This window comes from Mugil cephalus, chromosome 6 (genome assembly GCF_022458985.1).
Source record: "Mugil cephalus isolate CIBA_MC_2020 chromosome 6, CIBA_Mcephalus_1.1, whole genome shotgun sequence".
Classification (NCBI taxonomy): domain Eukaryota; kingdom Metazoa; phylum Chordata; class Actinopteri; order Mugiliformes; family Mugilidae; genus Mugil; species Mugil cephalus.
In genome coordinates, this window is record NC_061775.1 from 4,550,432 (window position 1) to 4,567,649 (window position 17,218).

General features: G+C 41.6%; 2 protein-coding genes across 2 annotated transcripts in view; one reads left to right on the top strand and one right to left on the bottom strand.

Annotated features, from left to right (window-relative positions):
- Window positions 1-10,540, top strand: part of si:ch1073-396h14.1 (disintegrin and metalloproteinase domain-containing protein 10) — a 28,652-nt gene extending 18,112 nt beyond the window's left edge. The window contains exons 10-15 of the mRNA XM_047586263.1: window positions 3,960-4,131; window positions 4,305-4,449; window positions 4,671-4,854; window positions 6,910-7,009; window positions 7,273-7,493; window positions 9,425-10,540. Of these exons, the coding sequence (XP_047442219.1) occupies window positions 3,960-4,131; window positions 4,305-4,449; window positions 4,671-4,854; window positions 6,910-7,009; window positions 7,273-7,493; window positions 9,425-9,529 (927 nt within the window). The 3' untranslated portion in view covers window positions 9,530-10,540. The remainder of the gene's footprint in view (window positions 1-3,959; window positions 4,132-4,304; window positions 4,450-4,670; window positions 4,855-6,909; window positions 7,010-7,272; window positions 7,494-9,424) is intronic.
- Window positions 10,541-10,616: 76 nt separating this feature from the next.
- LOC125009766 (lipoprotein lipase) lies at window positions 10,617-16,644 on the bottom strand. The gene is made up of 10 exons (XM_047587955.1): window positions 16,405-16,644; window positions 15,313-15,509; window positions 14,875-15,054; window positions 14,519-14,630; window positions 14,192-14,425; window positions 13,623-13,865; window positions 13,223-13,343; window positions 12,781-12,996; window positions 12,003-12,113; window positions 10,617-11,915 (listed from the first exon to the last, which is right to left on the bottom strand). The coding sequence occupies exons 1-10, from the start codon at window positions 16,502-16,504 to the stop codon at window positions 11,894-11,896; spliced, it is 1,536 nt and encodes a 511-aa protein (XP_047443911.1). The 5' UTR covers window positions 16,505-16,644; the 3' UTR covers window positions 10,617-11,893.
- Between the last annotated feature and the right edge of the window lie 574 nt (window positions 16,645-17,218).

Genomic DNA, 17,218 nt, shown 5'->3' on the forward strand with positions numbered 1-17,218 from the left:
GTCAAACCTGTGTCCTTTGGACGCTGTTTGCTGCTGCAGACCAGGAAGTACTAACACTGACAAAGGCTGGTATTGACATGCTTGTTGGTTTACAGCCATTCTGTGGAAAATTACAAGGAAAACCAACCCCTTGCACTTATCAGCATTTTTTACTAATCCTCCAACAGCCAAACTAACAAGTCACCTGATTTACTTTGCTTTTTGTTACTCAGACCAGCTTACACAAAGCCTCCACATTCACACGTCACATCTTCTGTTTTTACTTGAGTACAACATGAAAATGAGACATTATGGTTTAACAAGCAGCCAGTTAGTATTATACAGCTGGACTCCAAACACCTGAACAAAACAGTTTGACTCTTGGGAGTTTTACCGATGAACCGCGTTGGATTGCTCATCGGGCTTTTCTCAATACGAAGACAGCAAACGTCAGACTGTGTTAATTTTTCAGATCTGACAAGTTAAATTCTGAAGTACAGCGGTGCAGTCGTTCTGAAATTAGAACTGCAGCCATGTCTACGCAAGTTGCCCCTTAATGCGTCTTCGATAAAACGGACAGGGCAGTAACACAGTCCAGTGCAGATGTTTCACAAGTCCACAAGAACATAAGCACAGAAAAGAACATTGAGAAATGCCCCATGAGAAAAGCACTGACATGCATTCACACAGTCATGCGTGGCTAATGTGCCGCTGCTCAACTCCGCTCCCTCTGCAAACTCAGGTCAGCCATTGTTGAGCCCTGCGGTCTTGCTTCCGTCATATTAAAATGTACACTGTGTAAAAGGTCTGACAAAATTAGTCATCCTGAACACAGAGAGGGTCTTCTTCACACGCGGTTTACTTTTCCTAAGTTCATTCGTATGTAGGATGTTTGTTAAACTTTCTCCCTGGATCCTCCTCCATGTTTGCCATGTGGTTTGTGTACTGAATGGTAATTCAACACGATGAAACACTGTGATTCAAAATACATACACATATTCTCACAAGACATGCATGACTGTTTGCCCTACAGTGGAACAAACTGGGCATCAATGATTCACTTATGTGGGCTTTAGAGACCTTGGCCTTTATTGACAGGTTTGGGACCAGGGCTGTCATGATATCAGATTTTCACTTCACAATTATCGTGGTCAAAAAAATCTCATGATAATGATGTTATCACGATATCAACAAAAATGTAAATAATAACGTCAAAAACCAGGGAATGGATCTTTAACTGTATTTATGGTGTTTTTTTCTCTTGGAGATGAATTACACTCAAAATAACAACAGAATGGAAGAAAACAGACACACACACACACAGTGGTCAAATGGCACTGGATCATTCACACAGTATTATCATGTGCACATTTTTAACACAATATTGAAATTTCATTTTTTAATACCATGATTAGCACAAATACCTATTTAGGCCCCCCTGGCTCGGCCTCGCTGGATAATTCCAAATAAGGGAACAGGAGGAGCTCTGGTGTCACTCACTTTGTCTCTTACAGTCATTCTGTTTATTTGCATACTCTGACAACCTTCAGCTACCACAATACCAGCACACAGCTCATGTATACACACAAATGATTTGCACCTCTCACTATGTGTGACAGCTACTGACACCTTCAACCTTTCTCCCACTGCCTGAAATTCCAGCCCCTGTCTCTTTTCACTCTGCTGCCTTTCACATAGCCTCGGACCAAAAAGTCTTCTGAGGTGCTCTTGAGTGGATTAGTTCTGCTGTGTCGGTCCATGCAAGCTTTTTTTATAAATTAAACTACCGTAATTCTGTCCGTGACAGGCATGTCTCATTGTTTCCAGGCTGGAAGAAGCCTGAACAGAGATCTGATTTCAGGCTTCACCTGAGATTTGATGCATGTTGGAGGGAAAGTGAGGGGTGGGCTGTGATGCAGGGTGAATTATGTGTTAAAAGCAGCTTTGGCCTTTGGCCTACTTCCCTTCACACTCGACATCTGCGCGACTTTTAAAGATGAGAGCTGTGAGTCACTTGCTGATCTGGTGAAAGTTAAAAGATCAGTTCACTGATTGCAAACGTGAGGTTAGCTGTATTATGTCTTCTTTCTGAAACAAGGCTTACACCAGATGGTTTGATACGGACATCCATCTCAGAAGTAGGACTGGGAAATGTTTGGAATAGGATAAGCACTTTTCTAAAAAAAAAAAAAAAAAAAAAAAAAAATACTTGGCCAGGATGAAATAAACATAGAGAGAGACTAAAGGACCGCCTTAGGATGTGGTAATTGATGATCTCTCCCATGGTGGAACTCTGGAAGAGTCAGTGTGCATATGGGAACCCCTTCTGCATCCTGAACAGGTACCTCAGGGTCACCTGCATCCGTGGGCCAGCGAAGGCTGAGTTAGCTTTCACGTGCAGAGGGGATCCAGCTGTGGTTCGTCGTCAGCCACAACCACCTGGAGCTGGACTCAGCTGCTGTGGCTATCTCTCAGTGGGCTTCCAACTTAAAACACAGACTCAGTTTCAGACTGGGTTAGAGGGTCAATCCAGGACAACCTTATTGATCCCAGGGAGGACAATTCATTTGTGGCAGACGCTGTCCACAATCACCCCGCATGAAGTAAGATCACAGGTGACGGACAACAGATAAAGGTAAAGGACAGCAAGACAAGTTGTCTGCGTCGGGGTGGATCAGCCACAAGCCTGTAACTGACCCACTGATGAGCTGAGTGCTGCCTGAGCTCGCTCTCACGAATTTCAGAGGAACCCAGCTGCCTTGCCAAGCTGTTAAGAACAGCACTTCAATCATTGTTGCATTACAGGCTGTGGTCTATAATCAGCTTAGAGATTCAACAGGAAATATTTGAGGAACTCTTAAGAGCTCTTAAGGACGTTTTTTTCATTGACAAATTGCTTCCCAAATAAGTCTTACTATGGACACATTTCCATCTTTTTTGGCTTCCTCCAATTCAAAATATCTCATATTTCACAGTGAGCAGGATCCAGCAGGAAAGAATGACTGGATGAGACAGGTCTGGACAGCCAGGAGTGTGCTGTACGTAGTGTGCTTCATCATTAACCCGCAATCATACCAAGACAAAAGAAAACCTACTTCACAAGCATCCAAACGTCAGGCGTCATTTAATCTGTCTTTTGGGAGAATCTGCTTCCCGGTAACTTTAAATACTAAATAAAATGCCGCTTGAAGTTTTTGCTCCAGCTGTTCAGCTCCACTTTTATTTTATGTGTTGTTTATTGTGAAACTTCACCAAGGTCATGCCTGTGGCCTAAACAAGTAAACAGGAAGTGTAGGAAATGTCAAGAGCACATTATTGACATTCACATACATTTCTGGAGAACTGTTGTTTCCAACACAGCTTTGTATGGCAGGATTAAGAAAATGATTCCCAGTTTTAGTCTTTTGTCCCCTTTGAACTGAGGTGTAGCTGAGGGAACAGGATATTTCAAAGGAAACGTAAAAGAAGTTCTCCCCTGCAAAAGATGTTGCTGAAAAAAATTAATTGTGTGTACTAAATGAGAATGAATTTTAACGAAAAACTTTCAGCATCTGCTGTTTTATAGGGTCAACCCCAGAGCTGTAAATATTGACAGATTTTAATGAACACTATAAAATTATCACTCATTGTAGCCATCAAACGAATCAAGACCAGATGCCAGAATACCCACTTCAAGTCTTGTTCCCTCACCCAGTGTCTAGGTTGCTTAAAGTCTTGGTCTCTTAACTCACCAGGGAGTTCGGCATCCTGAGGAGATGAGTTCCAGAAATACATCAGGGGGAGCTCTCTGTGCGTCCTTGGGTTCCCACAACATTCCCGTACTGTTTCAGGGACATCAGATTCTGTGGAAGTCTTTTGCCTGCTTAGAGGATGTGTTGTTTTTATTTCGATATATACAACAAGGATAACTTGTTATCTGCTATTTCCGTCTGCAGCTGAGCGATCATGCATAAGTGTCTGTTATCTTGTCTGTGTTTCAGCATGACGAGGGCTCTAACTGCGGGAACCTTGGCTCTAGTGGCGGCAAAGGCAGGTACCTGATGTTTCCACATGCCACAGATGAGGTTCGCGAAAACAACGACAAATTCTCACCCTGCAGCGTCGAACACATCAGCAAGATGCTGAAGCTGAAGAAGGATGACTGCTTTGTGGGTGAGCGACAAACATTTGTGTCCACCTACGTGTCGGCTGCTGCCTCTGGGCCAAGGCTCACACTGTGTGTTAGTCACATGTAAATAATTGTCATTTGCTATGACTTTCAGTGTACTTGTGTATGTACTTGTGTGTTTTTATTCGTGTGAATGTTTTTTTTTGTTTTCCGTCAGTCAGCGATCAGCCCATCTGTGGAAACCAGATTGTGGAGGAAGGTGAGGAGTGTGATGTCGGCCACAATGACACAGACCTCTGCTGCTACAGCGCTAAAGAGCCCGTAGGAGTCCAGTGTCGCCTCAAGCCTGGTAAAGTCTGCAGGTAAAGCACAAGTAAACAGGGACACACCAGCTCGACGTGCACGAAGCTGCTACTCACTTTCATCATTTTTAATTCAAGTGGTTCACCACAGTATTATGATCCACCCCCTAAACTATTTTGTTTATATCCTGACTTCTTGATGCGGGCTTGTGTTGATCATGTGTTACTTTTATGTTTATCTGTGCGTGTGTGCGATGTCTTTTCACTCGTCCATCCATCAGTCCAAGTCAGGGCCTGTGTTGTGGTCAGGACTGCGGGTTCAAGCCGGCGGGTAGCATGTGTGACGAGGAGACAGACTGTCAGAAAGAGAGCGTGTGTTCAGGCCTCTCCCCGCTCTGCCCCGAGCCGAATGCCAAGGAAAACCTCACGGTCTGCAGCCAGGGCACGCGAGTCTGCCTGAATGGGGTGAGGCAGACACTCAGGCAGCACCAGAGTGTGACTCAACACGCTTCAGCTCCGTTACCCAACAAGGCAAAGTTTGCCAGTGTGCAGCAATCTTGCAAAGCTGATCTTGAAAATAAATGTGTTCTTGACCTTAAGGATAGCAGTTTGAGCACGTAATGGACAGAGCAGAATAGAACAGTGTAAAGTACATTTTTTAAATAATAATTTAATCTTTAACATCTGCACCTTCACATGTTTGAACCTATTTAAGGATGGACATTACATTTTAAATCATGCCTTATTATTTAGAAAACTCTGCTGTGTTGGAAAATGCCTTGTCCCATGTTACAGACATCCAGCGATTTAATAATTTAACATGAACATTTGACATGAAAATCAATTATTAGATTCTATATTGTTTTTCTGAGTTACATCATTCTTGAGAGGTGACTCTTGCTGCAAGTACAATTTTATCATATACAGTGTTGATATAGCAGTGCAGGTACTGACTATGTGCTACAAGCAAGTAACCAAGAGTCTGCTAATAGATTTTCATACTGAACGTAATAGAAACCAACGTCCTCCTCAATGAAAGGGAAACATGCATAAAACAATCTAGTACATACAAAGTCATGTACATGCTATCGGTGGTTTAAGATCATTTGTTTTCCCCGAGGAACAATCTCTGAACAATAGATGAGTGCTGTAGTTAGGTGTTTCTCTAGGCTTCACCCTCCTCAGCTCCACCCACGCTACCTCTTTGCCCATTTTTGAATTAGCCAAGAGTTAGGTGGAGTCAGGCACTGCAGTGATGGCGATGGGTAATACCACCCACACCGAGCTTTAAAATTGCTCTTCAGGAAACCTGTAGCTAACGTCTTGGAGGGTTTGTCCATCTTTGTATACAGTCAGTGGTTTGTCTGCGGTGTATAGTGTGACATACCTGGTAAGCAACGGAGCACATGTCTAACCAATCTCATCTATACTCATAAATGATGCAGATGGAGGCATGTGAAACTATGTTATTCATTCCTGTGATATTCTTCAAGGAGCTGTAGTTTAATTTTAATTTGAAGCGTCCAGGGCTTCATGTTGTTCCAGCGATCATAAATTAAAAATCAGATGATTCACCATCCCATAAGCTGCTTTATTTGTAAATAAATTAATCATTACCACACAGCATTACTGATATAAGAATCCATCTTACCACAACAACATTGTGGGTTTCATCTTGACCAACATGCTACTCTGTATTCCCAGCAGGAGAGGACATGAATTCATCCCAGCTGAGAACGTTGCTTCATCGTTCGTTCTGGATGTAGCACTCTCCAGATGTGCTAATTGTGCTAACATCTGATGACCTGATCAAAGATTCAAAGAAATTTAAAGGATTGTGAGAGTGGCTTATTCCAAGAAAAGGCAGGAGATAAAAAAAAAACAAAATCATAAATTAGTTCCACAGTTCACTGAATCAAATGAACAGAAAACAGGAGAACTGACTCCGTTGTCCAAAAATCTTCAAAACATGTCAAACATAGAATACATTTTAGCACTTGATAAACACGAAAAAAATGGGCACGTGTCAAGCAGATGTGAAGCAGATGTGAAGCAGATTATTCTCACTAAAGAATTCTGAGAAATTATAACCAAAAATGAGAAATCATTTTTGTAAATATATATATCTATTTCAGTTATTGCAGCAGAGATTTCTTTTCTCCAAGAAAAGAAATAGGTATCATTTCAGGACAAATCCTGTTTACTGGAAACATCACTCAGGAGCACAACTTAATCTAGGCTAAAGCATTTCGTTAGCATAATAGCATAATTGCTATTGGTATTTTTATTGGTATCAATAAAAATACCAATGTGCTGCTAAGAATTGTGTTTTTTCTTCCGTTTGTTATTGGTGTCTCACCTTCTCAGCCTTAACCGAAACTAAATGAACATTTGATTTATGCTGCAGATGAACAATGTTCTGAACACATACGTAGAAGATAAACCTGCTGCTCTTGCTCTACTGGCCCACTGTTGTTATAAAGACCTGCTCTTAATGCGAGACTCTGCTTATCTGCGCAGGTCTGTGCTGAGTCCGTGTGTGTGAAGCACCGTCTGCAGCAGTGTGACTGTCCAGGAGCCTCCAGGGAAGAGAAATGCCACATGTGCTGCCAGCAGCCTGGTAACCGTCCCATCCGTCCTCTCCTACTGAGGAATGCGTTTACACTCGGTGACCTGTGTTCATTTGTACTGGAGTGACCCTTTGACATTTGTTTTTTTTTTTAGCCACCTCCAGTGCTGTTTTCATGAAGCACAATACAGTCACAATCACAGTGGCTTCAATCACTCAGACTTTTCATATGCTTTTGTATGTTATTTACTTTGCCACTGATCATGACTAGAAACAGTATAAAGAGCATATATATAATTTCTCTGTATCTGCAGATAAGCCTGAGACGTGTGCCAGCACCACCTCGTCTGTACTGTCTCGTCACTTCCAGAGAAAACCGTTGCCCCTAGTAGGGGGTGCCCCGTGCTCTGGGAACCGAGGATACTGCGACAAATTCCATGTGTGTCGCATCCTGGATGCAGACGGCCCCATTGCCAGACTGAAGAATTCGTTTTTGAATCTGGATGAGTTTGACGACTTGGCAGAGTGGATGAAGGTAGTTTCTTCCTCTGATTCATTTGATAATGCAAAAAATAAGGATTTCAGAATAAAGATTTAGACATGCTTACATGACTGTCATGATATGACATAAAGTCATCAGACCACGGACATATTCTAAAACTACTTTCAGTTTACTGGTGTTCAACGTGTCTGGGCCAAATGGATGGTTGACAGGTGAGAAGGCTTACTTGTGAATGATCTTTGCTGACCTGTGGATCCACAATAACCCATGGTCTCAGAGGGCTTTTATGCATTTGAAGCCCCAGGAACATCTGTTTGCCATACCGGGTCCAGATGTGAGGTTCAGATCTGATCTGAGCCAGTCTTTCTCTGCTATTAGGAAGATTAAGGAGGAAAAACTACACACAGTACTGTGATTGGCAAATGCAATAGTGAGTGGTGCAGTTCAAAGGCTTTATGATCGCCAAGTTGGGATTAAAGGAAGGAATCCAGGCAACTCTAATGACCATGATTTGTGTGAAAGTGACACCAAGTTGTTGCATGTCCAACTCGTACTAAATATGAATTGAGCAATATAAATCACAGAGGCTAATGTTAGCTTACAGGATGTTAACTAATCACAGAGAGATACACTGACATCACTTTGCTGATTGTTTGACCCTTTTCTCTACATTGCATTCACCCATGTCTAGTTCTCACCATATGTGGCTGTTTTCCCTGAAATTATTACGCAACTTTGACTTTAAAGGGGCTCTGAATGTAATGATACACCTCGAACACTGGTGGCGAAGTAGAGCAACATTATCTCCTACGAAAATCTTGAACATTTTGGATATAAAACAGGGGAGAAATATGCAAATTAGCAAAACATCTCAAACCGTGTTAGTGTGATTAGAAACTTAATTCATCACTTTCAAACTGTCACTCATGTGTGTGTTGCCGTACTGTCGCATAATACAGTGCAAGTCTGACTGCTGTTTTCACCGGATTTCAGTCATGTATCAGCTTACGCATATTTTTAGATTTTATTGATTTTTCAGTTGTCATTTGGACAAATATTACACTGAGTTTAAATCTGCGAGGAAGGAGCCCTGAGGTCACATCCTCAGCTCAGTGTGTTTGTTTAACTTCCTCCTTGATGTTCAGCAGTCTGTCTGTTCAGTGTTTCAGTTGTAGCCACCTTTGAAGGTTTAGTTTGTCATGGCAGCATGGAGAATCAGGAATGCTGATTTCGCTTTAAGAGTGTCTCAGGATTTTAGTCGTCCATTACAGCGAAGACAAGAGTGACCCTCACTTGTCAAGTATCTGTGACCCAATTCACAGTGTACTGAACGTGCTCTAGTTACATTTTCTGTAACAGAACAGAAACATAACATCAATCTATTTATACTTCCCACAGGATTTAAAAGCGTATCTCTTGCCCACTTCAAGGTATTGTGCTGATCACAGACTGCTGCGCCTACAATATGTGGATGAATCATCAGTGAGTTAAAAACAGGGCATCAACAGGAAGTACAATGGCATTTATCATCGATTAACTCCGACACAGCAAAACTGATCAAAGTCTTCTATGACGATACACTACTTGATTTCTGTAATAATTACATCTAGTTTGTCTTGTCTGTGCTGTGTTTCCTCTACAGTTTGTTTTCTAGATAGCATTTCTCTCTGAAAAGTCATTTGAACTGAAGTGCTAAATGTCACTTGCTGCATTGTAATGTAAACTTACACCGAGCAGGTTTAACACCTGCTTCCAAATACTGTGCAGTTGTGAGTCATCAGAGTCTTCTGAGGGTGTCCTGTGGTGTCTGAAAACAGGATGTTGTTAGTGGGGGTCCTCTGTGGATGAACCCAAAGATACTTGATCAGTTTGGATCTAGTGAATTTGGAGGCCAGGTCAATGAAAAAGCATAATAATCATTGCAGGTCATTACAGATCAATATATTTTTGCATATTCTCTGCAGGCTCATTGGTGGGCCATCCTGCTGGCCATCCTGACGCTGTCTGGAGTTATGGGCTGCACCGTCTGCCTCTGCAGCCGTACTCTGAACACCCGTGACTTGGAGTGACCTGTGTTGTCATGACGACATATACATTGATTTTATATATCTGAAACGCGTCAAGACCACATTGACGAGAGTCCTTCTGCCATATTTCTTCCAAATTAAAACCGTTCTGCAGGTGACCGGTGAAAACATTTGCTCACACTTGTTGTTGACTGATACCTCTGTAGGTCATCATGCATCTGCCATTACTTGTCATTACAGAGTTCTCACTTTATATTTACAGGAGCGACAGCAAGGGTCTCCTGGCGTGCATGTGTTGTGGAAAATTTTACTGTTGCTGCCCACTGTGGGCAGATCCCTACTTAGAGGAGCCACATACTGTTGCAGTACACTTACAGTCATTCAAAGCCACCCTTATCCTTGCTGTGTCCTTGTTATTGCTGTTTTTGAACTTGTGTGCTAATGTACTGAGCATATTTCACAATATTAATTTCTTCCTTCATGAGAATCACAACAGTGAAACACTGTTATCACAGGAGGATAGACAACAACTGTAAACTGGTGATCACTTGAATGACCTTTGGAGGGAGCACTGGTGTTTACAAGGAGTACAGTAATTGCCAGTGGTTACAAGCACACATTATTTAATTACATGTACTATATGTACAGTGAATGTAATTATGTGGAATTTTCTTTGACTAGTTCTACTTTTTTTCTATTTATCTGAGAACTTTAGCTACATGCAACTACAGATTACTATTACAAATACATATTACGCACGTTCGTAGAGATTAAGGCAGTGGCTTCCCACCTTTTATACAAAGTGTGTCAAATCTACAGCTGCCTGTTTACACTGTAAACAGAAGTATCCTTATTCGGTCCATCTCTGGGGTTACCTTGACACAGTCAACCAAAGACACTGGCGTCACAACTGCAAGGACGTGAAGAAACACCACCACATATTTTGGATTATTGAACAATACTTTCCACTTGTATATCAAAAACATCTATGTGGGAGTTTATGTTGTTAAAACCCTTTGGCTCAAACACGCAGTTAATAATAAATGACAACTGGAACAAATGGCTTTCGTTTGTTAAATACGAGTGATAGTGGTGAATGTTTTCTGCTAACACAGTCCCACAACACATGTCAATATGACCTCTTACATAGCAGGTTTGGTTTATTAAAGAATTTACACAGAGATATATTTACAAGTATGTACAGAGGGTTACAGAAATGCACATCCGAAGGTAAAAATCTTTAGCTAACAGTTTAACACTACAAATGTTATTATATGTATTTACATGCATTTACTGTACAAGTAACTGGGTTTAGCGATCTCTACCTCTGTTCTCAGTGCAAAAGTAAGACATTTCTACTTTTTTTTTTTAAAGAAATACGTAGAAATGAAGTCACAATGATTACAGTACCGATCTCAAAAGAGGTGAGGTTAAGATATTGCCCACAGAAATGGAATTGTACCCATGAATAGATGTGTATTCATTGAAAATATATATATTATGCACAGAAGATACAGAAGAAATTTCTTTTACATATATGACAAAAATGTGAAAACATTAACATTAGCCTTCTACTTCACAATGAGCATCAAATACTCACAACAAAATAGACACAATGGCACTTCTTCGAGGTGACATCTTCAAAGTAACACATCACCTTGCGGAGGTGCAGCATTAAGCATTCAAAACAATAGCTTTTGCAGTTTCATATGCTTCAGTAAAAACTCACAGAATTGTAATAACAACGCACACTGAGTCGGAAACAAAAGGTCAGTTTGCAACAGCTTACTTCTGGCGACCGTTCACAGTAAGGCACACTGATGCAGGTCCTTCAGCCATGTACAGTGCTGAGAGCCACAGTGGTGAATGCTCAGTTGGGTGGTGCTTTATTAAGGTAATACATAACGGTAAATAAATCACACCCTGCTGCCTAAAACACCGAAAGACATTCGTCTTTAAAATTATTTTCCCCTCGTTTACTGAGGTGCCAGTCTGCAGAACATTATCTTTCACAGTCGTTCCTTTACATTTTACTCTACACAATAGGAAATCGGTACCTCCAGAACCAAACATGGTAAACCCAGTCAGGCCTCTCAGTGTGTCCTCGCTGACTTTGAGTATAACCATGAATTTGGCCAAATTTTGACTAAGGTGCACCAAAGGCAATGGCACAGTACAACAATGAAGTTACAGTTACGTGTCACAAAAACGTCTTTTTACAAAATATTACACAGTATTGACATATATATTGCCTTAAATAACATACATAAGTCTGTGGATATATACAGTCTATAAATGTTTTGGAGTATAAGAATAATATCCAGGTGTATAAAATGTACAGGTGTATAAATTATCTACGTGCGTAAGTGCTGAAACTTGGACAAAATGGGTGTATCCTTTTTGAGGTCAGTGGTTCTTCAGAGTTAATCTAGAAACAAAGCAAAGTTCATAATTATTTATTGTCTTCAACAGGGATTTCAAATTAATAATGTTGAGTAAACACTTCGTAACTCACCTTTTTGATGCTCGCCGTTTCGGGCTCGTCCTCCATGCATCCTTGCATCGTACAAATGTGACCTCCTGTGTTAAGCCCTTGGTATCAGGGTCTTTTACACAGAACACCATCCTATAAGAGATACACATTAAAATTTAACCAAGTCTGGTCAAAAGGTCGCAAGTTAAACAAGACAGACTACGGGCACTTTTTGAGACTGTGTTAAAAAATGGGAAATTGTGCACACAAAGTGCTTAGTGTTCAAATGGTAACATCAGCTGTAAGTTGTGAGAACACTGCTGCTAGGCAACAGAGGCTAACAGTTTAACAAGTTAATGACTTATTGATGGCTTAATGAAGGAAGTGCAAAGACAGATACTATAAAATTGTGAAGAAAAAATTACATATACTACAATATATTATTACACGATCCACCTCTGAAAACTTTAGCAAACATGTAAAACATGTAGAAAACAGTTTAAGCTTTGTGTTAGCATGCTAGTGTTTTCTAACTAGTACAATTTTAACTGATTGGCATTTGTTGTGTCCAGTTTCCGATTATTCAGGTAAATCAGGTAAATTCTGAACACAATTCGTCAAGAAGGACATATGAATATCTGGCCCAAAACAAATTGCATTTCAAGGTAAAATCGGCAGTAAGCTGAATTCTTAGGATACATCCTCTGTGGATAAGGAAGTGCTATGGCTTCCACTTCTAGCCATTTTTATTTCTACGGTTTAATTTCTCGTGTATATAATATTAAGTGTTTCTAATACTGGTTTCTACAGTTCAACTTACTTTTGCTGAGTCTCCCCAGCTCTGATGCGGATTTTGTGAACCTCCATGTTAGCGCCGTCTGAGCCCGACCACCAAGAGGAAACCATCTTCAACATGTTAGAGGCAGACCAGCCGTTGGTCTCCTCCCACTTAAACTTCAGCATCAGCAGGTCACCGATATCTTTTTCCGTCACCAGCAGGAATGAGTGTGTTTTATTTGTCACAAGTTTCTCCTTTCTGCAGGACGCACAAATATTTAATGTATGTTATTTAGCCTTAAGACTCATAAAGCATGCACCATAAAAAACACAATATAACCACATATAATAATGAGCCAACTTTGCTGTGTTGTTATATCACTGCTTATCGTCCTTTTTTTTACTTCTACAAATCAGCTCATAAAACTTTCAAATTTAAGTCACAGCGCCCTAATTTTCTTTTATATTTCAAACTGCTCACTCACAGTTTAAGCTCCAGGTTTTCAGCCTCTCCTTTGGTTCCGTACAGGGAGACAGTAAGCGAAGGCTCCATCTCTGAGTTGTTCACCTTACTGGAGAAATGGATCTTCAGCTGATAGTGGTAAACTGTAACAGAGAGTAACAGAACGTCACATTTTTTAGTTTCCATGTAGGTCATAAAACAGTTACTGTTCAGATTTAAAGGTTTTAGCAAAACTAAGAAGCTGCACATGGTCTGACTTTTGTATTGGCCAGAATCAGGAACTTTTGAATCACATTTTATCTAAGATGCTTTTGGGGATTAAGACCTTGTTTTCACAATATCATTTGCTCCTTGGCTCTGATTGAGTGAGAAAAAATTAAATGGGGCAATGCTTTTCAGCAGCGATGAGTTCAAATGCTCACCTCTGAAAGGCATGGAGGCTCGTGTCTTGGTGTACATCTGAACGTTGCGGGGCCTGCGGACCTTGCTGATGTCGTAGCCCACTGTGTTGCAGCGGCTTTTGCGGCAGCTCAGACACATGCCGCGGTCGAACATGTCATTGCTGCCACATCTGTAGGCCTTGGCTGCTTCCTGCTCGTTCAGCAGAGAGTCGATGAACAGGTGGATGGAGCGCTCGTGTTCGCACTTTACGGCATCGGTGATGGCTGACGAGGAAAGAGGACAGGATGATTAAACTCATGCAGCTTAAAGAGGGAAATGAAATGTGAATGTCTCGGTTTGATTACAGTATTTGGCTGAATACAGTTGGACAAACTAAATAAATGAAAGAAACACATTGTTGTTTAATGATCCGATGCACTGGCTGAACCTTGGGTTATAAATTCCAAAAAGGTCAAGAGGCTTTCAGCTGCCCCATTTAAAAACTGTATCCTTTGCTGTCAAAAAATCCTGTCAAGTTGTCTTAAGTGATTAACAAATAAAGAGAGAAATCAGATTCTCAACATGCAAAGGCAGTAGAGAGGATGTTTACCAAATATCCCAAAGTTAGCAATCTTTTCCAGGGCCCCTCTGAGGTTGCAGCCAGGCTGGAAGCTGCCCCCGTTGGGGTAAATATCAACGTGGCCCACGGGCTGCTGGATCCCGATGCTGAGACCCAGGGAGCCGCGAGTGAAGGTGTGCAGGACGTCCACAAAGTGAGCATCATCTGGAGAGAGGCGTCTGTGTGCGTGCTCGCCTTCAAAATCAGGGCCAGCAGGATCCAGACCTTCAGGCAGTGAGGAGCAAACCAATGAGTTAATCGGCCTTGGCAAAAATCTTTTAAGATGTAGTATAAAATATTATGCTCCACTTTGTTTACCAGTTATTCTTCCGACTTTATTAGTTGCATGGCTGCCAGCAAACCCTGCCACATGAGCCCCAAGGCTGTAGCCAATCAGGTGCATGTTCTCAAGGGGCATGTTGGTGGTTTCCTTTCAAGTACAAGTTAAAAATAACAAGATGTGAGAGACTGTTGGCACATAAATAAAATATGCCGTCACACCATTAAGGTTTCATTTCTAAGGTTCCCACTAAAGACAGTACTGTACTCTATTTTTATAGAGTATTACAATAATAAATGTTACGACAGTTTATTCGTGACCTTTTGAGAATTAATTAATTTCAACAGTTAAAAAGACAATCTGCATTCTGCATTGAAACTTTGAGCCCACTGACCTCTAACCAGTCGATGAAGCGAGCGATCTCCTCTCCCACTGCTTTGGTCTTCTGAGCTGCGACCACATAGTGATTCTGAGCCGAGTTGAGCCAGTCCACCACGATGACATTGGCCGTCTGCTCCCTGTCGTACAGCGCTGATACTAGCTTAGGCACCCAGCTCTCAAACATGCCACTCAACTGTTGAAAGGACAGTCAGACAACTCAACTTAAACTAAGTTATACACCTGAAACTAACACTCTGGAATATAAAACAGCAGTTTTATGAATAACTTCACCATGAGGCTGTTTGTCAGTAAACTAATGCGAGTTTGGCGAGACATGGTTGCGCCAGAAACTAATAAAACACCTCTAGCCACAGGTGTTCTTCTTCTAAGCCACCGTGAACAAAGATGTGAAGAGCTTTGAAAACGCAGAGGCAGGTCACAACAAGCTCACCGTCCATCCGTGGATTACTAGGAAGGTTTTGGAGGTGCTGTTGAAGGTGCAGGCTGCCAGGGAGTCCGGTTTGCCAGGGATGACATAACACAGGTCGTCATCAGGATGTGATGGTTTGCGGAGGGAGAATCTGGCAACGGTTGTATTGCCTTCATCCTTGTGGTCAAGCAAGTCTTTCAGAGGGTCGAGTAAGTTACCTGACAGAGAAGGTCAGCAAGTTAGCCGCATGATTTATGAGGACATTTTTCTGTTGAACAAATAATTAAGAAGAGCACAAGACGCTCCTCTGTAAGGCAGATGTTTTTGCTGCATGTATTAATCTTATCTAATACTCTTGGTGGGAAGTCGAGACGCTTGACTAGCTAACTGACAGACTGGATGCAATAAGCCCTGGCCCCTTGGGGCCCTTCAATAAATGAGCCTCTACCTTGAACAAGATCAGTGCTCCGGGGTTACTGGGGTTCACTTGGTCAGAACTGAGCTCCATAGAAACACAGGAGGGTTTTTTCCCAGCTTTGTCCATTCCACCTCACTGACTATAATCTGCCCAAGTTTCAGTGGTCCTGACACAGTCAGCTGACTGAACTCACTGGGGGCCTTACTGGTTTCAGAGAGGGGGGGTGGGGCGGTGGAGGTAAGTACATTTACAAGGCTGAAATTGTGAAAAGTCTGAAAAGTCTGAGGATTCATATTGTAAACATAATCAGTACATATGCACGTTATTAACCCTTAGTTCGTGTCGAGATCATTTAGTGGCCTGGATGTTTTCGCCAGTTTGTTGCTCCACTGTCAGCTGTCGGCTTTGTTTCAGTGAAAAACAAACATGTTCATCCTGACTCCCACAGTGAATGAAAGTAGTGAGAGTTGAGTATTCGCCAAAGCGCACAAAGCCGAGTTTAGTCATAGACACGTGATCTATACCACGTTATAAAGATACTACACACACCCGGCACAAGGCTCGGCGCAGACATTTCAAAACGAATTTGATTCACACGAGAAATCTCCCCGTGAATACCTGCACACCGTCTCCCCCAGAGAAATCCGCAGATGTGCGTGAGCGTAAATGTGGATTAAGTTAAACTGGCAACTCACCAAAAATAGAACCGGAGAGCTCTTCTTCCAGGGACGTCACATACTGCACAGCTGCTTTCAACACCACGAAGTACAGAAACAGAACTTTCCACGCTTTCATTTCTTTTACAGCTTATTCCTTTTAGAGAAAATGGCTTTAACGGTTGAGTGCAATCAATCACACACAGCAGCTCCGGAGTGAATATGGTCCTTCTTAATCCAGCGCGTCCTGTTGCGCGCACTGCGCTGATATATCTGAGCCACCTTGGACTGGCTGCGTCTTAAATAGCACTTGGGAACTTCTCACAAGCCATTGGCTGCTGACCCCCGGGCGGGGAATGGGAAAATATGTGTAAAGTAAATCATTATACTGCTTTATGAGGAGCGTTAACAACAGTGGTTGGCAGGACGGCCTCTTAATAAAAGCCTACAGAATGCAAAACGTATGTTGCTTAAATATCTTCAATCTATGTTTCTGGCAGACAACAGGCCCAGCACGAGGAATTCATTACTAGTGCATTCACAGATGTTTAATTGTGTGCCTATTTTTTTGGACAATTTGTTCTATAACCACATGGCCTCAGAACTCATCGATTAATTCAGTTTAATTAAAAGCAATTTAATAGTTGTAAATTAGTGATATTAGACTAAAATGTATGTAAAACTAATCCATGAACATTAGAGAAAACACACAGGCATGATTTGCCCTCATGCTTAGCTCTTTTAGGAGACTGAAAATAAAAAAACGGCATAATGCAAGATGCTTTTAGGTAAAAATATTCCCAATAGAAACGAAACACTTAAATTAATAAACTATAGGAGATTGTCTTACAAG